The sequence below is a fragment of the Petromyzon marinus genome, chromosome 63 (assembly GCF_048934315.1).
Source record: "Petromyzon marinus isolate PM22_M1 ecotype Great Lakes invasive population chromosome 63, UKy_Petmar_22M1.pri1.0, whole genome shotgun sequence".
Lineage (NCBI taxonomy): Eukaryota > Metazoa > Chordata > Hyperoartia > Petromyzontiformes > Petromyzontidae > Petromyzon > Petromyzon marinus.
The window spans coordinates 5,710,818-5,732,625 of NC_133729.1; the positions used below are offsets into that span (position 1 = coordinate 5,710,818).

The 21,808-nt window shown below is 45.2% G+C and overlaps 3 protein-coding genes across 4 annotated transcripts in view; 2 read left to right on the forward strand and 1 right to left on the reverse strand.

The window, feature by feature from the left end:
• The window catches only part of LOC116956108 (ZP domain-containing protein-like), a 129,031-nt gene that overhangs the window by 92,525 nt on the left and 14,698 nt on the right, over positions 1-21,808 (reverse strand). The window lies entirely within an intron of this gene.
• LOC142906325 (CUB and zona pellucida-like domain-containing protein 1) lies at positions 4,065-7,683 on the forward strand. The gene is made up of 8 exons (XM_076053897.1): positions 4,065-4,184; positions 4,845-4,916; positions 5,534-5,718; positions 5,811-5,911; positions 6,281-6,583; positions 6,675-6,771; positions 7,094-7,265; positions 7,526-7,683. Exons 1-8 carry the CDS (start codon positions 4,112-4,114, stop codon positions 7,627-7,629), a joined length of 1,107 nt encoding a protein of 368 aa, XP_075910012.1. The 5' UTR covers positions 4,065-4,111; the 3' UTR covers positions 7,630-7,683.
• On the forward strand, positions 17,308-20,920 carry LOC116956106 (CUB and zona pellucida-like domain-containing protein 1). The gene is made up of 8 exons (XM_032977557.2): positions 17,308-17,427; positions 18,089-18,160; positions 18,772-18,956; positions 19,050-19,150; positions 19,520-19,822; positions 19,912-20,008; positions 20,331-20,502; positions 20,763-20,920. The coding sequence occupies exons 1-8, from the start codon at positions 17,355-17,357 to the stop codon at positions 20,864-20,866; spliced, it is 1,107 nt and encodes a 368-aa protein (XP_032833448.2). The 5' UTR covers positions 17,308-17,354; the 3' UTR covers positions 20,867-20,920.

Genomic DNA, 21,808 nt, shown 5'->3' on the forward strand with positions numbered 1-21,808 from the left:
AAGGGAAACACATACTAATTAACAGATTACTAACGTAACATATAATCACAATAACACATATTACAACTAATTGCTAATCTACAACTCATTACTAATTATAACCATTGACTGATTACCAATTGATTATATAATTACCGCACCTGAATGAGTTAAATGATGACGTCACTCTGCTGCTCTATTTAAGACCGGGAGCAAGTGAGGGCTTTACCATTCTGGCGAATTGCCCGATGATGCTGGATGTAATTACCAGCGAAACGTTGTATTCAAACTGTAAATGTTGTGGATTCACTCTTCAACACACCGGTGGGCTAAAGTAGTGAACTAATTGTCTCTTGTCAACGTGACACTTTTTTGCTGATTGGCCGTGTCGGGTGGTGGAGGGTTACGACACATTTATAAAAAAACGCGATCTAACCCAAAAACCTTTATTATGAATAATATTGGTCGCGAAAGCCTACGTGTTAAACTAATTAGCTTCCCTCCCTACCTGACTTCTACCGGAGCTGGGAAAAGGCCAAGTTTCCTCTGATGAGACGCCACACAAAACGAATGATGAGTTTGTTCGGCTCAACATACATCTGTTAGCAGACATTCTCTGTGTTAACGCTGAATGAAAGCAGAATGAGAACCAGAACGACCGACAGCCATCTCCGTGACGTCCTTCGCATCTCAACCACCAAACTTACTCCTGACCTGCCAGCTATCCTTCAGAACAAAGCGCAGCATCACTGCTCACACTGAGCGCAACATTCTTCCCATTACAGGTAAGTAAAAAATATACGCAGTTTTCATTTGTTAATAAGCCCAATTACCAAATAAATTCAGTCATTTTTTTTAACAAACGTTAGTTGATGTGTTAACAAGCCCAATAATTTATTTGTGTAACAAACTTGAAATATTCACATCCACTATTTCTCTTCTTGTCTCTCCCTTCATACAGAACAATGAAGGGGAATCAGCACCATAAGAACCAATCTGAGGCTGTCACTGAGAGATTGGCCTGCAAACTTTTGGAAAAAATACAATGAAAATCTACTAATGGAGAACTATGATGGAGGCTTTTTTATTCAAACATGTTCAATTATAAACGTATTTTACCTGCATTTGATTGATTTTTCCAATATTAGTGCATGAGAAGTGGGCAGTATACCTCACATCTAGTGAGTGGCCCAGTCCTTCGTATATTTTTCTGTATGTGGCCCTCGGGAAAAAAAGTTTGGACACCCCTGTGCTAGACAAACTACACGTGGCACTAGCTTTACCCCTTCACGTCGACATTTTCCAGCGACAAACCGTGTGCATGAAGTCCCAACACCCAGTATCGGCAATACCACAGTCCGAAGAGTGGAGTATGTGCGATACCCGCACTGTCTGGAGTGACCAATGGAGAGCCGTGAAAGTGCCGAACAAAAACCTTAAGTGGTCAATCCGTCCAGATGCCTGGTTTCGACCTCTCAAGGCACCAATGGGTGGAGTTAAACCGCTTGTGGTGTGACCTGGGAGTATGTGCCGCTTCCGATATTCAATGGGGCCTACGTGACACGTCACCGTGTGAATGCGGGGAGCAGGACACCGTTGCGCACATTATTTTTGGCTGTGAAGTGCGTCAGTGCAGAGTGGTTTCCCCACACGTGCTAGAGGAGGCGGAGGCTGCAGAGTGGCTTTGTGGCAATGTGGTGCTGACGTCCACTCAATATAATGAGAGCAAGAGGCACCAGAAAAAGTTAGGTACAGATGTAAGTCAAGTTTATATTCATCTCAGTGCCAAACACACATGTGAATCGAAAAAGACTGTAAACATGTGAGAGAAAGATGCGCCAGACAACTGTTAGGTTCAGGTGCAAGGGTAGTGACATCAGGGATGTCACTGTAAGGGCCGTGGCGTGCGATGTCACTACATCGCGGACATCACCGGGTGGGTTGCTGTGTGAGGCCGGCTCTAGCACAGCACGGCGTGCGATGCACTGTCATCGCGTACACCCCATATGTGGGTGTAGTACCAGCCATAGCGGGGCTTGGTGAGCGCTGGGATAGCGCAGACACCACACATAGCGTGTAGTGTGGGATCCCACAAGGGGGAGTGGGAGAGTGTCAGCCCAGGGGCAGGGTTGCCCCGGGCCATGGCACTCTGGTTGACCCCGTGGATACATGATCCGGAGTATCCACAGAGAGGGCCCCAGGTGGGGGGACTAGGGGGTGATCACGTGTCCGGGGAGAGCTCTCGAGAGGTATCGGGAGGGAGCTAGAAAGCTCGAGAAGGTGGGCGGGGCCAAGGGCAGAGTGGCCCCGACCCGGGAGGATATAAGGTGGGTCTATGAGAGGGACCAGGGTCGCTGCATTCTAAAAGCTGGAGCTCCACGTCTACAAGCTGGAAGCTCTACGTCCTACGAGGCATCAACACGCAGTCGGGGACCTGAGTGAGGGTCTGACCCTCCATCGCTGTAACTCCTACATATAGAGTAGTTAGCTGGGTGGTCACCAGCCTAGGCTGTATCTGATGAAGGGGCAGTTACCCCTTTGTGTTAACGGGTTGATGTTCCAAGAAAAGTTTTGCCTCTAAAGAACAACGTCTGCGACTCAGTTGGGCTCACCACACAAGTAAGCCCTGTGTTTCAGTTTAATAGGAAAATAAAGAGGGAGATTGAAGGAAGGAAACCAAGCTACAGATAAGTGGCAAGGATATTTCAGTAAAGTGAAGAAACGAATTACCAAACTAGATTTTAGCAAATGCAATGTTAAGTAGGAATAAAGAGGGCAGTTCTAAGGCTATGGGTGGGAGTCGGAGGAAGGGAGTGTTACTTTCCGAAACTGGTGGATTTGTTTGAGAGGACATTTAAGATGAAGACTGCCCAGTGGTGGTCTCTCTGGATATTAAGGGAGGACAGATTTGAGTTAATGTGCAGAGTTGTATGGTAGGCGGTAGATGATGTCACAATAATGAAATGTGGGCAGGATTGTTGCTACAACTAGAAATTAAGGCGATGTCGAGGTGTAATACATCGTCTGTTTCGGTATAAGTAAACATTATTTTGTTATTATCTTGTCGGCCATGCGGTCCATGTGTGTCCTAAAAGACAGTCTTAAGTGACGAATAATGCCGAGATATATAAAGTTGTTAACCTCCTCAATAACTTGTCAGTCCAGAAGAACAATATGCATAGGTGGCGAGACAAGTTTGGGGCAGCCGGAGAATTACGTAATTTTTTGGCATTTACTCCTGCGGTAGATGCGGCGTTAACTCCTCCATGGAATTATCTGGGGCCATCAAGGGCTGTAGAGTATTTATCCAATTCCAGTAATATGTGCTGGAAACATGGGAGGAAATTTCGTTCTCTGAGAATACCCAAAAAACTAGAGGACATTGATGAGGGCTCCAAAAATATAGATTCAACCCAAAGGCAGCCCTAATAAATGAAAAAGTGTTGATATGAGCTGAGTCCATTTCTAGACCCAACGCAGAAGAAACCGCAAGACATATATCGACGTAATGCCCGAACCACAAATACGATGGACACGTCACAGCGTTACACTCCGCTATTCCTGACGCCGTTAACTGTCTTGATCACCTGAATGTGAAATTGTAGTTGTTGCTCTGCATGTACATCAGCCACACGAAAGAAGAAGATTGGTGTTCTGCTATATCCCAGCTGCTCTGCAATCTGTGGCCTGATGTACTGACGGTCAATCATCCAAACACAAACCAAGTTCAGCCCTGCCGAGCTTGCAAGATGCGGCAAGATTGGACACATGTAAATACGTTTAATTATCTGTTTGATGGAGTATAATCATTCACGCATACAATTTCAACACATTCATTAAAAGTAATAAAAGTGATTCCACAGCGCATATTATTATAATCTAATCAAATAACCTAATTACTATGACCTTGCAGGCTGTTCTCATCCACCTCAATACAAGCTATTGTACGCTCCTTCATTGATGAGAAATGCGTGCATACTAGACTCATGTAATTGCATTGCAATCGAAACACAATAAGTGGCTCGAAAGTTAATTGAACAGCGTGCCACTGCGACCAATCAGAGGGAACGCTTAGCGATTATAAATGGCCGAACAAGACACGTATTGAGGTTTATCGCGTGTGAGCATCAAGATGGCGGTTTTTCTTCGTTGGGTCGTGGTGCTCTGTGCTGTGGGTGTTTTGTCTGCGGATTCTGGGTTCGTGGGTGAGGATTTCGCACTGTGCTCACTGCATAGTCTCTCACTAGGAAAAAAAATCGTTGAAGGTTCCACAGAACTCCATGGGGAAACTCGTATGCAGTGCCGGATTGAATTGTTTTTGTTTTTAACTGGTCATTACGCTTTTTGTTTAGTCACAAAAGCATCATTGAGAATCGCGTCGCCTTTTTGCGTATTGACTGGCAATCTTCACACTAGGATGGATTTCGTGTGCACCCATTTGAGTAAAATTTAACGTCACCCATCGTAAATTTAACCATTTGAGTTTTCCGACGTAACCTCCTGCTATCGGCAGTTTTTTGGTGGACCTTTTTAGCGTTAGAATGTTTAACCAATACCGATTTGTATGTTGAGCAGAACAATTTCGAGCTTGGTGTGCTGTAAGGTAGGGGTAATCAACTCTCATTCCCTCTGTATTCCTTTGAACTTCCATCTGACTTTAGAATTAACTTAGTTTTTTATTTAAATTAAATAACTTTCAGTTACATTTCTTGGTTAGCAAAATGGGAGAAGTTTGGTCTTGACCTAGTGTGTCAAGCAAGCGTCATGACTAAACCGAAGATGCGCTGTTGCACGAGTGTACGAGCTGTTTCTAATCTTATTTTGATGGGACATTAACTTCCCTTTGTGTCGTTCTTCTCTTAAAGGACATCGAGCTGCTAATCGTGGCATGAGGGCGATCGATGATGAGGAATTGCCCCCATCTACGGTCCCAGCAGGTATATTCAATGCTTTGCACGTAAACATGACTGCCACTAGAGTCATTACACTTCTGATGCCTTGGACCATATCTGCACCGTAGGGTTTGTTGCGTCGTTTATTGCGTTCAATTGTGCAACTGCTGAAGTTTTCCAAAGGTGGTGTTGAAATGATGTGCTTGGAGGGTGCAGGCGACAAGCAGGTGTGTGTGTGTATATTGGTAATATTCATTGCAGTCTAATTAACCACTTCAGGGCGCGGTCATAAAAGTATTGGCTGCTCTAATGTAGTTAAAGCTGTAGGTGGTTGAACCCATGCAATGTTTATCGGGTGCAGTATTTCGTGTACGAGACCTGCTCTGCTTAATGTAATGCACCAGCTCAAGAACGGACTAGTCCTTGAAACGACAGCACCAACCAGTTGGAAAAAATAACCAACATTCAATGCACTGGCATTGGCTCTAAGTATTTCGGCCTGCGCTAATGGTTGTGGGTCTCATTTCAGAAATGTTTAAATGCCGCGCTTTGTGCTTCCTAATGAGTATTTTGCGATCTATTAGACCCACTTTGTATATCCATATGTGCTGCCAACTTTTGTGAAGCTGATGTCCTGGGTTTCCTAATGGACTGATGTTCAGGTGTCACCTATGAGGTGCAGTGCGTCAATGAGAGGATGTCTGCCAAGATCGCGAAAAGCGTCCTGCTGGGCTACGGCGCTTCTGATCTCGTCATGAACTCTGCAACTCCTGCATGCAAACTGTCGGAAACTGGACCGTACATCACGTTCAACATCTCGCTCGGAGAATGCGGCACCTTCTTTGAGGTCTCTAATATCAAACTTTTTCCCAAGTGCTTTTTCTGAAGAGCCTACTTTTTTAAAACAAATCTAATGTGCCTGTATCTTCCCCCCTACAGGAAACGAGCACAGACCTCGTCTTCTCTCAAACGATTTCTCTGCCCAGCACCACGTTTGGCATCATCACCTACGACTTCGTGTACATCATGGTCAATGCAATGTATGTAACCAAAAGCCATGCTTGACACGTACGGTCTCGCAGTCTTCTAAACTGCGTTCTTGCCATTCCACGTAATGGCGTGACCAAGCCTGCCGTGACGACCCTTCCGTTCATTTCCTGGATATTGTCCTGATTGGCATGCCTTCAAATTAAAGATCTAATCCAAAAGCTAAATTTGTCATTCGTTTCACAACTTGCTGCCGAACTGAAAAACATTACTATTGGTACTTATTCACGTAATCCATTTGGTCACGTGAACAAGTACTTGATGTGCCATAATTTGAACTGAAATCTACTATTGTAATGATAGTATTTATGTATTCAGACCTAAACACTGATGCTCTTCCCTTTATCCCCTTTTTAAAATAGCTGCAAGATTCCGAGGACGAAGCTCTTGTCGTCTTCGGCACTCCAGCCTAACAGCACAAAGGTTGTGCTCAACCAGACCGTCTATGCTGAACTGGAACTGAAGATGGATTTCTACAAAAGCTTTACGTTCCTGGCGCCATACCTGCCCACCGACTACCCCTTAGTGGTGCAGCTGCGTCAAACCCTCTATCTCCAGATGTCCCTCAAGACTGGCCTCGGCCTTGCCCTGTTCACCATCGACCTCTACGCAACTCCCACCAGTGACCCCCTTGATCCGCGGAAATACTATCTCGTGAAAGAGGGGTGCGTAGCTTTTCTGTTCTCTAGTGCTTGACTCTGGCTTGAATGTACTCGAGCCTACCACCTGTTTAATCTGTGGCCCTTCTCTCTCCAGCTGTCTGCGTGACAGCACCGTGAACGTCACCATCACCGCCACTGCCCGCTGCTTCACCTTCCCAGCCTTCGCCTTCACTGCTCAAGATACTAAATACGTGAGCTCAACGTCCCACCATGCTACAAGCGATCACGAGTTTTACGTGGCAGGGTCTAGCCTTGGCGACACTTAGCCTTGCAACTTGCTCGCATTTGCGCCAAATTTAGGACTTGTGTTCTGGAATGGGTTTTTCCTCTTTAATCTACAATTGTATTAACGTCCACTGGCCAAACGGGTCCTCATGGTGAAACATTGCTTACTGATGATTTAATTGCCCATGGTTAAACCTGGCAGCAATCTTTGTCTCTGGGGCATTCACATCCCCTTCAATTGCAAATGCCTTTTCTTTAAAACCTCCCTATTTTCATTATGCTCTGCAGGTGTACGTCCACGCTGCAATGATAGCTTGCAAGGCTTCTTTGACTGCCTCTCGCTGCCAGCAAGGATGTCTGGCCAGGAAGAGGAGGAGCAGCTTGGAAACCGTGGATACCCCGGTCTACATCTTCACCAGAGGACCCTTTGTCTACAGCAAGGATGCCGCCCTATCCCGCTGTGCGTTGCCCTATCATTAGCGTTGTGCTGGTTTCCAAAGCAGCATTATGATAATTTACTTTTGATTTTGGCCAGGTCTCTATTTCAATTCTCTAGGCCCTTTTTACCGGTGGAGTCAATCCAGCAAGCTACAATTGAGTACTTGCATATTTCTTAAATGATTTCCCAGTTTTAAGTGCATCCTGGTGTGGTCTAACTGTTAAGTGTATTTCTATGACGTCCAATTAACCCACTTTCCCCGTCTATTCTCCCTTTTACAGCGGAGATCCTAAACTACCCTGGTGTCGTGGCCGTTGCAGTGGTTGCTTCCATCATCCTCTTGGGCTTGGGTTTTGCTTCGAAGAGAATGCTGGCTAAGAAGTGATGCAAATGATTAACATGTACCCACGTCATGGAATAAAGCAAGGATTCAAACGTTTTTTGGCTTGATTGCTTATTGCATAACGTCTACACCTCATTGCCTTGCATGCTTATCTCCTGTGTACAAACTAAAATATACATTGCCTTCAAAGATCCAGTTTGGGTTGATCTTAATGCAAGCAGCTCCAATGTAAGCTGACGTGTTAATCTTTAAAATGTAGCTGCCACAACCACGGTGTCTCTCCTGGAGAAAGAAAGCAATGCAATTGACAACATTTTGCTTCTAATGGATCGAGCGAGCATAACTTGGTACAAGACTCTCACAATATAACACACCCTTAGGACTGGCAAGGTCAATTGGACTAAACTGAATCCTTATAAAGAACATTAGCAATAAATGCTATCTAACATCTGCGCTTTCTCCAAAAACCCACTTGATCGCGACAGCTGACCCTTATCTGCCCCACGCCTAACGTGTTCCTGGTCCCCAACTCCAGTCACCCATTAATATACAAATTTAATTTTCATCGCGTATTCCACGCCTTTGCCACCACCATTTTACATCCCATCCAATCGGTTCTACTTGTTTACCCATCTCATGCCATATAGGGCCTGAAGATGTGTAAGATATGATCAAAAGTATGCCACTGAATCTTTCTAAAACCTCAGTCCTATGTACAGATACGTTCCATTCTTGGCACTAATGACAGTTAACCAAAACATGAATTTTGTGGATCCATTCCTAGAACTAATACTGGTGTAATGGCGATTTGACATGCATCTCTTGAAGGCACCTTATTGAGGACCCGTTCATGTTACCCGACTGCAATGGCCCTAATTCTTGCGTGCAACTCAACCAGTCCATTCACAACTGATACTCCTTTGATTTAAAGCTTTTGTGACTGCAGTAATTCATATTCTTAGCTCTTTCGGTAAAGTCACGTTGAAGGGAAACAATAAAATAATAAAATGTATATGAAACAATAAAAATTCTCACGACGTTTCGACCATAACACAAACGGTCATCAGGCGATTATCATTAGGTGATGACCGTTTGTGTTATGGTCGAAACGTCGTGAGAATTTTTATTGTTTTAAATATTTTAATATTTTATTGTTTCCCTTCAACGTAACTTTACCGAAAGAGCTAAGGATATAACTGATACTCCTGTCATTACCTCCAGTGGCCACTAGTGCACTTGGTGCTCTCTTTCCATTACATATGTATAAATTACGTTTGACTTAAGAAAAGTGAGTTAAACAGAAGAAAACATCCTAGTAAATGTATTGGTCTTGTTACAAAATTATATTTAATAAAAACGATTATGCAATTTGGGCATAATATGCAGTTTCTGATTTGAAGCTGAAACAACACATTTCCGTTTATCTGCCATTACATAGCTTAGAAAATTTAAACTCAAGCTGGTTTCCGCCGGGGCTGTCGTACCTGTAAAAGCCGCTGTTCCTTGCAGTGACGTTCATAGTTAATTTCATAGTTCATTTATTTGGTATAGCCCTGTGAGCCATTCGGCTCTTGAATCGGGTGCAACCGCAAAAAACATGAACAAGAAAACATCTTAAAGTGATTATGTGACTGTGCAAACAGAAAATACAGGAAAAAAATATCAAAATATTCCTGAAATAGCACCGTACACCAACGCTGTGTGCAAAAATCCCAGTGGGATGCAAGTCAAAATGACAACAACAACAACCACAAGACAACTAAGATTAAGGCCATCAGTCAACTCCGTACTACAATAAACAAAAACATGGCCAAAACAAAAAAAAAAACTTTTCGAAATCACCAAAATAAAAGCCATAAATTTAATGTAACCGTGACCATAGGGACTGGCCGAATTTTTTACAATAAACTACATAAATTAATTATAACACCAAAATCTAGAGCCATATTTTAGGCCACTGAATAGCAGTGGCAGCTAGGGTTGTACAACTCCTCTAGAGCAGTTTTGAGTGAAGATCTCATAGGTAGTGATTCAAGTTGCAGTTTATTGGCAATAGCATTCCAGACCCTAGGGGCATCAATAGCAAAGGCCCTTCCTCCAGTTTTAGTACGGCAATAGGGAATGTGAAGCTGGTAAATGAGCGAAGACTTGAGGTCAAATTTGTTCTTTGAAACAGAGAGGAGATCCAGTAGGTAGTCTGCGGAATTTTTTGTAAGTACATCGTGAATAAATAAGATCTGGTGCACAAGCCGTCGAACATTAAGAGATGTTAAGTTTGACCCAATGTAGAGATCACAGTGGTGAGTCCTATATGGGCAGTTCAATGCAAATCTTAAGGCCGAGTGATAGATGGAATCAAGCTTCTTCAGTACAGTACTTGGGGCTGATTTATACACGATGTCACAGTAGTCAAGTAGAGGCAGTATGGTAGCTTTTATCAATTCCAAACGGAACATTGGGGGGAAGCAGTGCTTGTGTCGATACAGAAAACCAATTTTTATTTTTGTCTTTTTACCAATATAATCAATGTGACCTTCAAAACTAAGTTTTGAATCCAGGATGACCCCAAGATACTTATAGATCTTGACTTGCTCTATTTGATAATTATTCAAGGAATGTAATTGGGGAAAAATAACTTCCTGCTTTAGTCTCGGAGAGAAGCATAGCACCTTGGTTTTGGAGGTATTCAGGACTAGTTTAAGAGAAACTAGCTGATGTTGTAGTTTCTTGAAATCACCCTGGAGCTTAGCAATCACGTCATCAGGAGAGCAGCCAGCAGTAATCAGTATCGTGTCATCTGCAAAACGATTTACCCTGGAATGATTCAGTTCAGTGCCCAAGTCATTGACATAAAGAGAGAACAAGAGGGGGCCGAGGATGGAACCCTGTGGAACCCCTTTTGTTATCTTAACACTGTTTGACCTCCAACCATCTGTGAATACAGTTTGGGTGCGAGAAAAGAGGTAATTTTTTAACCATTGTACTGTGTTCTCGGAAAAACCGAGGCAACTTAGTTTACTAAGCAGGGTGTTGTGGTCAACTGTATCAAAAGCTTTGGACAGGTCAAGAAAAAGACAGGCACAGTACTGCTTATTATCAAGGCTATTGTAAATTTGATTCAAAGAGTCTAATGCAGCAGATGTGGTGCTGTATTTTTTCAAGAACCCAGATTGTTTTAGATGTAGTAGATTGTTGGTGGACAGAAAACTGCTAATTTGGTAGCTCAATAATTTTTCAAAAATTTTCATCAATGGGGACAAAATTGAGATAGGTCGGTAGTTATTGGGATCATCTTTAGGGCCCCCTTTGTGAAGTGGACGGACATAGGTATGTTTCCATTCTAGAGGAACTGATGCTTCTTTGATGGGCGGGTTGAAAATATGGGCTATAGGTTTGTATATTAGGTGACCAACAGTTAGTACAGCAAAGACGGGAAAACTATCTGCTCCGGTAGAGGAGGACTCTTTGAGGTAGGACAGTTGTTTCAGAACATTACTTTCGTGGATTGGTTGGAAACTAAATTCGTTTAATGTTTGGACAGGGGTGTAGGAATTTGCAGGAGCAGGGGTGACTCCCCATACATTATCAAAAGATTACCAGCTTCAGAAAAATGAAGGTTAAAATTGTCAACTATTTTTTTGGGATCTGAAAAATATTCCCCATTTCGGTGAAGCTCAACGGGCAGACTTTCTGTTTTGGATGCCTTTTCGATAGATTTGATTGTTTTCCAAAAAATCCTGGCATTTCCATGTGATTCCAGGAGAGTGGAGGAAAAATAGGCATTTTTTGCATGCCGTATTTTTTTTACACATCTATTCCTTAAAATCCTGTATTCTAGCCAGTCATTTACCAAATTACTTTCTGAGCACATGCCCAAGCCTTGTCCCTAGTTTTCATGAGCTTTGTAATCAAAGGATCATACCATGGTGGGCGGTTGCCTTTAGTTTTAAATCTAACCAACGGAGCATGTTTGTTAAGAATTTGGAGAAACGTGTACCTGAAAGTCTCCCAAGCCGTAGTCAGGTTGGGGATATCACCAACCTTATCAAAATCCGAGTGAAGCACATCATTTGTAAATGCCTGAGTGCTGAAGTGCCTCAAAGAGTGCTTCTCAACAATTTTAGGGGGGGCTTTGGGTCTGGCTGATGATCTCACACCAAAAATGAAGGAGTGATCACTAAGGTTATTACCCAGAACACCAGTCAGTGCGAAATTGTGAGGGGCATTTGTCAATAGGACGTCAAGCAGAGTTGACTGTCCCGGATTTTTTAGGTTGGGTCTTGTGGGGACATTTATTAACTGAAACAAGTTAGATTCATCGGTAAAATTTGTGGCCACGGCCGGCAGGTTTAGCCAATTCCAATTTAGATCACCCACTAAAATTATTTCACCTTTAGGGAGGCCCCCAAAAAGCTCTCTCAGTGCCGATGCAGCTTCAACATCCTTCCCACAATGCGGTCTATAGCAGCACACTACCAATATATGTTGATTATTTGGGAGAGTTATTCTGAGAGCCAGACCTTCAAAGCAACATTTTTTAAACAAGGAGTGAGCTGGTGAACATGCAATAGTGTTACAAACATAGATGGCAATTCCACCTCCTTTAGATCCTCGGTCAAGCCGAAAAAGGTTGTAGTTTTCAATCGTAATCTGCAAGTCATTGACAGCAGGAGTGAGAAATGTTTCTGTTAGGCAAAAAATGTCCGTGTCAAGATTTGCCACTTCTAGTTTTAGTTGACTTAATTTAATTACAAGCCCTCTGATGTTGGCATGTAGAACACCAACACCTTTCCTGCCAGAAAAATCTACAGAATTATACGAGCTCTTTTCATTTGGGCCAGGATGAAGCTCAATACCACCCAGAAATAAGAAAAGTAGAATTAACAGTTTGCATAAGTATTTTCTGTGAAAGGATGAAGAGCGGCGAACCTTGGACGAATAGCAGCAGTTCGCAGATGGTGTTATTTTTAAGAGCAGAATGAAGTTTGGAAGAAGTGCTGGTGAAGTAATAGGACAAAGATAGGGTTTAAAAGGATACAATGATGGAGTGTAGAAGTGTCTATGAGCTGTTTCATTTGCAGGTGTAGTGGCAAATCGAGCAACAAGTATTGACGCAAAATAACGAGGGTAGCTGTTTGTAGAGTTGAGTGTGGCACTAGATATGGCCGGGAGGGACAGCAGTAGGATACACAGCAGGAGAATTGCCATCTCTAAAATATCCGGGGGATATACAGATTTACACACAAGTGGAATAGAAATATATATACTTGTAGGCCAAGCGTGAGAAAAACGTCTTGCCGCACTCGTCACACATGCACGGCTTCTCGCCCATGTTTTAGGGTTGAACAGCGCCCACCCCCCTCTCCCAGACAGCAGATTCTTGGCTGTTGTGGGCTCGGCTGAACCGCTTGCACCTCCTCCTTTCCCCGCCGCAGGATGGTGCTCGAGCTAGCCCTCCTTGAGCTCAGCCCACGACTGGAATGTCGTTTCTTGGCCTCTCATGTCTCTGCTGCCCGTCCAGACAGGCCCACTGAAGCCCACACAGGGGACTCTTCATTCATAACCCTTGGCCGTCTCGAATGATCTCCGTGAAGTTGTCCAGGATGGAGCGCACGTCGTCCTTGAGCCGCTTGTTGAACGACTGCAGCCGCACCTCCTTGCTCTGGGGCAGCGCCCGCGACATCTCGGGGCAGCAGCAGTGGAGAGAGCGCGACTCTCTCTCAGGGCAGCAGTGGACAGAAGCACGGCTCTCCCTCAGGGCAGCAGTGGACAGAGCACAACCCTGCCTCAGGGCAGCAGTGGAGAGAGAGTCTGGCTCCCTCACGGCAGCGGTGGAGATAGCGCGTCTCTCCCTCAAGCCAGTAGTGGAGAGCACGGGGCTCCCTCCGGGCAGCAGTGGACGGGGCACGGCCCTGCCTCAGGGCAGCAGTGGAGAGAGCACGACCCCACCCCAGGGCAGCAGTGGACAGAGCACGGCTCTGCCCCAGGGCAGCAGTGGACGGAGCACGGCTCTCCCTCAGGGCAGCAGTGGACGGAGCACGGCTCTCCCTCAGGGCAGCAGCCGAGAGAGCGCGGCTTTCCCTCAGGGCAGCAGTGGACGGAGCACGGCTCTCACTCAGGGCAGCAGTTGAGAGAGTGCGGCTTTTCCTCAGGGCAGCAGTGGACGGAGCACGCACTAGGCCGCTACAGTAACTGGAAGCCTCACTCGGGCTGTGCCTTGTGCATGATTTACTAGGCCTCACTCAGGCTGCGCCAGGTACACGATTAGCTAGGCCTCACTCAGGCAGTGTCACGTGAACAATTTACTAGGCCTCACTCAGGCTGCGCCAGGTGCACGATCAGCTAGGCCTCACTCAGGCTGCGCCAGGTGCACGATTTACTCGGCCTCACTCAGGCTGTGTCATGTACAGTATTACCTAGGCCTCACTCAGGCTGCGTCATGTGCATGATTAACTAGGCCTCACTCACGCTGCTCCAGGTGCACGATTAACTAGGCCTCATTCAGGCTGTATCATGTACAGTATTACCTAGGCCTCATACAGGCTGCGCCAGGTGCATGATTAACTAGGCCTCACTCACGCTGCTCCAGGTGCACGATTAACTAGGCCTCATTCAGGCTGCGCCAGGTGCCTGACTTAGTGTTCTCACGGAGATAAGACTTGCTAAGTTACCCTCGTCAAACTGCTTACCTGGCTAGCTGGCTCAACGTGCGGTGCCGGCGCTCGGTCACAACAAATGGCGGGCCTGTCTCTAGTGGAATACTGTGCACCCGTATGGACTCGATTAGCTCACCTCAAATTGGTGGACATTAAGATAAATGTCACCATGAGAACCATCTCAGGAGCAATGAGGACAACTCCACGACCATGGCTGCCTGTGCTGTGCAACATCCCCCCCGCCAAAAATTCGCAGCCAAGATGCTAGACAAACTACACGTGGCACTAGCATTACCCTTTTACGTCGACATTTTCAAGCGACCAACCATGTGCATGAAGTCCCGACACCCAGTATCGGCAATACCACAGTCCGAAGAGTGGAGTATGTGCGATACCCGCACTGTTTGGAGTGACGAATGGAGAGCCGTGAAAGTGCCGAACAAAAACCTCAAGTGGTCCATCCGTCCGGATGCCTGGTTTCGAACTCCTAAGGCAGCAATGGGTGGAGTTAAACCGCTTGCGGTGTGACTAGGGAGTATGTGCCGCTTCCGAAATTCAATGGGGCCTACGTGACAGGTCACTGTGTGAATGCGGGGAGCAGGACACCATGGCGCACATTATTTTCGGTTGTGAAGTGCGTCAGTGCAGAGGAGGAGGAGGCTGCAGAGTGGCTTTGTAGCCATGTGGGCTGACGTCCACTCAATATAATGAGAGCAAGAGCCACCAGAAAAAGTTAGGTACAGATGTAAGTCAAGTTTATATTCATCTCACTGCCAAACACACATGTAAATCGAAAAAGAGTGTAAACATGTGGGAGCAAGATGCGCCAGACAACTGTTAGGTTCAGGTGCAAATGTAATGACATTGGGGATGTCACTGTAAGGGCCGTGGCGTGCAATGTCACTACATCGCGGACATCACCGGGTGGGTTGCTATGTGAGGCCGGCTCTAGCACAGCACGGCGTGCGATGCACTGTCATCGCGTGCAGCCGATATGCGGGTGTAGTACCAGCCATAGCGGGGCTTGGTGAGCACTGGTATAGCGCAGATACTACGCATAGCGTGTAGTGTGGGCTCCCACAAGGGGGAGTGGGGGATTGTGTCAGCCCAGGGGCAGGGTTGCCCCGGGCCATGGCACTCTGGTTGACCCCGTGGATACATGATCCAGAGTGTCCACAGAGAGGGCCCAAGGTGGCGGGACTAGGGGGTGATCACGTGTCCGGGGAGAGCTCTCGAGAGGGATCGGGAGGGAGCTAGAAAGCTCGAGAAGGTGGGCGGGGCCAAGGGCAGAGCGGCCCCGACCCAGGAGGATATAAGGTGGGTCCCTGAGAGGGACCAGGGTCGCTGCATTCTTCAAGCTGGAGCTCCACGTCTACAAGCTGGAAGCTCTACATCCTATGAGGCATCAACACGCGGTCGGGGACCTGAGTGATGGTCTGACCCTTCATCGCTGTAACTCCTAGTTAGCTGGGTGGTCAGCAGCCTAGGCTGTATCTGATGAAGGGGCAGTTACCCCTTTGTGTTAACGGGTTGATGTTTCAAGAAAAGTTTTGCCTCTAAAGAACAACGTCTGCGACTCAGTTGGGCTCACCACACAAGTAAGCCCTGTGTTTCAGTTTAATAGGAAAATAAAGAGGGAGATTGAAGGAAGGAAACCAAGCTACAGATAAGTGGCAAGGATATTTCAGTAAAGTGAAAAAACGAATTACCAAACTAGATTTTAGCAAATGCAATGTTAAGTAGGAATAAAGAGGGCAGTTCTAGGGCTATGGGTGGGAGTCGGAGGAAGGGAGTGTTACTTTCCGAAACTGGTGGATTTGTTTGAGAGGACATTTAAGATGAAGACTGCCCAGTGGTGGTCTCTCTGGATATTAAGGGAGGACAGATTTGAGTTAATGTGCAGAGTTGTATGGTAGGTGGTAGATGATGTCACAATAATGAAATGTGGGCAGGATTGTTGGTACAACTCGAAATTCAGGCGATGTCGAGGTGTAATACATCGTCTGTTTCGGTATAAGTAAACATTATTTTGTTATTATCTTGTCGGCCATGCGGTCCATGTGTGTCCTAAAAGACAGTCTTAAGTGACGAATAATGCCGAGATATATAAAGTTGTTAACCTCCTCAATAACTTGTCAGTCCAGAAGAACAATATGCATAGGTGGCGAGACAAGTTTGGGGCAGCCGGAGAATTACGTCATTTTTTGGCATTTACTCCTGCGGTAGATGCGGCGTTAACTCCTCCATGGAATTATCTGGGGCCATCAAGGGCTGTAGAGTATTTATCCAATTCCAGTAATATGTGCTGGAAACATGGGAGGAAATTTCGTTCTCTGAGAATACCCAAAAAACTAGAGGACATTGATGAGGGCTCCAAAAATATAGATTCAACCCAAAGGCAGCCCTAATAAATGAAAAAGTGTTGATATGAGCTGAGTCCATTTCTAGACCCAACGCAGAAGAAACCGCAAGACATATATCGACGTAATGCCCGAACCACAAATACGATGGACACGTCACAGCGTTACACTCCGCTATTCCTGACGCCGTTAACTGTCTTGATCACCTGAATGTGAAATTGTAGTTGTTGCTCTGCATGTACATCAGCCACACGAAAGAAGAAGATTGGTGTTCTGCTATATCCCAGCTGCTCTGCAATCTGTGGCCTGATGTACTGACGGTCAATCATCCAAACACAAACCAAGTTCAGCCCTGCCGAGCTTGCAAGATGCGGCAAGATTGGACACATGTAAATACGTTTAATTATCTGTTTGATGGAGTATAATCATTCACGCATACAATTTCAACACATTCATTAAAAGTAATAAAAGTGATTCCACAGCGCATATTATTATAATCTAATCAAATAACCTAATTACTATGACCTTGCAGGCTGTTCTCATCCACCTCAATACAAGCTATTGTACGCTCCTTCATTGATGAGAAATGCGTACATACTAGACTCATGTAATTGCATTGCAATCGAAACACAATAAGTGGCTCGAAAGTTAATTGAACAGTGTGCCACTGCGACCAATCAGAGGGAACGCTTAGCGATTATAAATGGCCGAACAAGACACGTATTGAGGTTTATCGCGTGTGAGCATCAAGATGGCGGTTTTTCTTCGTTGGGTCGTGGTGCTCTGTGCTGTGGGTGTTTTGTCTGCGGATTCTGGGTTCGTGGGTGAGGATTTCGCACTGTGCTCACTGCATAGTCTCTCACTAGGAAAAAAAATCGTTGAAGGTTCCACAGAACTCCATGGGGAAACTCGTATGCAGTGCCGGATTGAATTGTTTTTGTTTTTAACTGGTCATTACGCTTTTTGTTTAGTCACAAAAGCATCATTGAGAATCGCGTCGCCTTTTTGCGTATTGACTGGCAATCTTCACACTAGGATGGATTTCGTGTGCACCCATTTGAGTAAAATTAAACGTCACCCATCGTAAATTTAACCATTTGAGTTTTCCGACGTAACCTCCTGCTATCGGCAGTTTTTTGGTGGACCTTTTTAGCGTTAGAATGTTTAACCAATACCGATTTGTATGTTGAGCAGAACAATTTCGAGCTTGGTGTGCTGTAAGGTAGGGGTAATCAACTCTCATTCCCTCTGTATTCCTTTGAACTTCCATCTGACTTTAGAATTAACTTAGTTTTTTTATTTAAATTAAATAACTTTCAGTTACATTTCTTGGTTAGCAAAATGGGAGAAGTTTGGTCTTGACCTAGTGTGTCAAGCAAGCGTCATGACTAAACCGAAGATGCGCTGTTGCACGAGTGTACGAGCTGTTTCTAATCTTATTTTGATGGGACATTAACTTCCCTTTGTGTCGTTCTTCTCTTAAAGGACATCGAGCTGCTAATCGTGGCATGAGGGCGATCGATGATGAGGAATTGCCCCCATCTACGGTCCCAGCAGGTATATTCAATGCTTTGCACGTAAACATGACTGCCACTAGAGTCATCACACTTCTGATGCCTTGGACCATATCTGCACCGTAGGGTTTGTTGCGTCGTTTATTGCGTTCAATTGTGCAACTGCTGAAGTTTTCCAAAGGTGGTGTTGAAATTATGTGCTTGGAGGGTGCAGGCGACAGGCAGGTGTGTATATTGGTAATATTCATTGCAGTCTAATTAACCACTTCAGGGCGCGGCCATAAAAGTATTGGCTGCTCTAATGTAGTTAAAGCTGTAGGTGGTTGAACCCATGCAATGTTTATCGGGTGCAGTATTTTGTGTACGAGACCTGCTCTGCTTAATGTAATGCACTAGCTCAAGAACGGACTAGTCCTTGAAACGACAGCACCAACCAGTTGGAAAAAATAACCAACATTCAATGCACTGGCATTGGCTCTAATTATTTCGGCCTGCGCTAATGGTTGTGGGTCTAATTTCAGAAATGTTTAAATGCCGCGCTTTGTTCTTCCTAATGAGTATTTTGCGATCTATTAGACCCACTTTGTATATCCATATGTGCTGCCAACTTTTGTGAAGCTGATGTCCTGGGTTTCCTAATGGACTGATGTACAGGTGTCACCTATGAGGTGCAGTGCGTCAATGAGAGGATGTCTGCCAAGATCGCGAAAAGCGTCCTGCTGGGCTACGGCGCTTCTGATCTCGTCATGAACTCTGCAACTCCTGCATGCAAACTGTCTGAAACTGGACCGTACATCACGTTCAACATCTCGCTCGGAGAATGCGGCACCTTCTTTGAGGTCTCTAATATCAAACTTTTTCCCAAGTGCTTTTTTCTGAAGAGCCTACTTTTTTAAAACAAATCTAATGTGCCTGTATCTTCCCCCCTACAGGAAACGAGCACAGACCTCGTCTTCTCTCAAACGATTTCTCTGCCCAGCACCACGTTTGGCATCATCACCTACGACTTCGTGTACATCATGGTCAATGCAATGTATGTAACCAAAAGCCATGCTTGACACGTACGGTCTCGCAGTCTTCTAAACTGCGTTCTTGCCATTCCACGTAATGGCGTGACCAAGCCTGCCGTGACGACCCTTCCGTTCATTTCCTGGATATTGTCCTGATTGGCATGCCTTCAAATTAAAGATCTAATCCAAAAGCTAAATTTGTCATTCGTTTCACAACTTGCTGCCGAACTGAAAAACATTACTATTGGTACTTATTCACGTAATCGATTTGGTCACGTGAACAAGTACTTGATGTGCCATAATTTGAACTGAAATCTACTATTGTAATGATAGGATTTATGTGTTCAGACCTAAACACTGATGCTCTTCCCTTTATCCCCTTTTTAAAATAGCTGCAAGATTCCGAGGACGAAGCTCTTGTCGTCTTCGGCACTCCAGCCCAACAGCACAAAGGTTGTGCTCAACCAGACCGTCTATGCTGAACTAGAACTGAAGATGGATTTCTACAAAAGCTTTACGTTCCTGGCGCCATACCTGCCCACCGACTACCCCCTAGTGGTGCAGCTGCGTCAAACCCTCTATCTCCAGATGTCCCTCAAGACCGGCCTCGGCCTTACCCTGTTCACTGTCGACCTGTACGCGACTCCCACCAGTGACCCCCTTGATCCGCGGAAATACTATCTCGTGAAAGAGGGGTGCGTAGCTTTTCTGTTCTCTAGTGCTTGACTGGCTTGAATGTACTCGAGCCTACCACCTGTTTAATCTGTGGCCCTTCTCTCTCCAGCTGTCTGCGTGACAGCACCGTGAACGTCACCATCACCGCCACTGCCCGCCGCTTCACCTTCCCAGCCTTCGCCTTCACTGCTCAAGATACTAAATACGTGAGCTCAACGTCCCACCATGCTAAAAGCGATCACGAGTTTTACGTGGCAGGGTCTAGCCTTGGCGACACTTAGCCTTGCAACTTGCTCGCATTTGCGCCAAATTTAGGACTTGTGTTCTGGAATGGGTTTTTCCTCTTTAATCTACAATTGTATTAACATCCACTGGCCAAACGGGTCCTCATGGTGAAACATTGCTTACTGATGATTTAATTGCCCATGGTTAAACCTGGCAGCAATCTTTGTCTCTGGGGCATTCACATCCCCTTCAATTGCAAATGCCTTTTCTTTAAAACCTCCCTATTTTCATTATGCTCTGCAGGTGTACGTCCACGCTGCAATGATAGCTTGCAAGGCTTCTTTGACTGCCTCTCGCTGCCAGCAAGGATGTCTGGCCAGGAAGAGGAGGAGCAGCTTGGAAACCGTGGATACCCCGGTCTACATCTTCACCAGAGGACCCTTTGTCTACAGCGAGGATGCCGCCCTATCCCGCTGTGCGTTGCCCTATCATTAGCGTTGTGCTGGTTTCCAAAGCAACATTATGATAATTTACTTTTGATTTTGGCCAGGTCTCTATTTCAATTCTCTAGGCCCTTTTTACCGGTGGAGTCAATCCAGCAAGCTACAATTGAGTACTTGCATATTTCTTAAATGATTTCCCAGTTTTAAGTGCATCCTGGTGTGGTCTAACTGTTAAGTGTATTTCTATGACGTCCAATTAACCCACTTTCCCCGTCTATTCTCCCTTTTACAGCGGAGATCCTAAACTACCCTGGTGTCGTGGCCGTTGCAGTGGTTGCTTCCATCATCCTCTTGGGCTTGGGTTTTGCTTCGAAGAGAATGCTGGCTAAGAAGTGATGCAAATGATTAACATGTACCCACGTCATGGAATAAAGCAAGGATTCAAACGTTTTTTGGCTTGATTGCTTATTGCATAACGTCTACACCTCATTGCCTTGCATGCTTATCTCCTGTGTACAAACTAAAATATACATTGCCTTCAAAGATCCAGTTTGGGTTGATCTTAATGCAAGCAGCTCCAATGTAAGCTGACGTGTTAATCTTTAAAATGTAGCTGCCACAACCACGAGGTGTCTCTCCTGGAGAAAGAAAGCAATGCAATTGACAACATTTTGCTTCTAATGGATCGAGCGAGCATAACTTGGTACAAGACTCTCACAATATAACACACCCTTAGGACTGGCAAGGTCAATTGGACTAAACTGATCCCCTGAATCCTTATAAAGAACATTAGCAATAAATGCTATCTGACATCTGCGCTTTCTCCAAAAACCCACTTGATCGCGACAGCTGACCCTTATCTGCCCCACGCCTAACGTGTTCCTGGTCCCCAACTCCAGTCGCCCATTAATATACAAATTTAATTTTCATCGCGTATTCCACGCCTTTGCCACCACCATTTTACATCCCATCCACTCGTTTCTACTTGTTTACCCATCTCATGCCATATAGGGCCTGAAGATGTGTAAGATATGATCAAAAGTATGCCACTGAATCTTTCTAAAACCTCAGTTTTATGTACAGATACGTTCCATTCTTGGCACTAATGACAGTTAACCAAAACATGAATTTTGTGGATCCATTCCTAGAACTAATACGGGTGTAATGGCGATTTGACATGCATCTCTTGAAGGCACCTTATTGAGGACCCGTTCATGTTACCCGATTGCAATGGCCCTAATTCTTGCGTGCAACTCAACCAGTCCATTCACAACTGATGCTCCTTTGATTTAAAGCTTTTGTAATTCATATTCTTAGCTCTTTCGGTAAAGTCACGTT

Bases quoted from the DNA above. Each gene is read 5' to 3' on its own strand.
- LOC116956106 (XM_032977557.2), top strand. From the start codon at position 17,355: ATGGCGGTTTTTCTTCGTTGGGTCGTGGTGCTCTGTGCTGTGGGTGTT. The intron at 18,161-18,771 runs GTATATTCAATG...ACTGATGTACAG, and splicing joins CCCATCTACGGTCCCAGCAG to GTGTCACCTATGAGGTGCAG. The intron at 19,823-19,911 runs GTGCGTAGCTTT...TTCTCTCTCCAG, and splicing joins TACTATCTCGTGAAAGAGGG to CTGTCTGCGTGACAGCACCG.
- LOC142906325 (XM_076053897.1), top strand. From the start codon at position 4,112: ATGGCGGTTTTTCTTCGTTGGGTCGTGGTGCTCTGTGCTGTGGGTGTT. The intron at 6,772-7,093 runs GTGAGCTCAACG...TATGCTCTGCAG, and splicing joins CTGCTCAAGATACTAAATAC to GTGTACGTCCACGCTGCAAT. The intron at 7,266-7,525 runs GTGCGTTGCCCT...TCCCTTTTACAG, and splicing joins GGATGCCGCCCTATCCCGCT to CGGAGATCCTAAACTACCCT.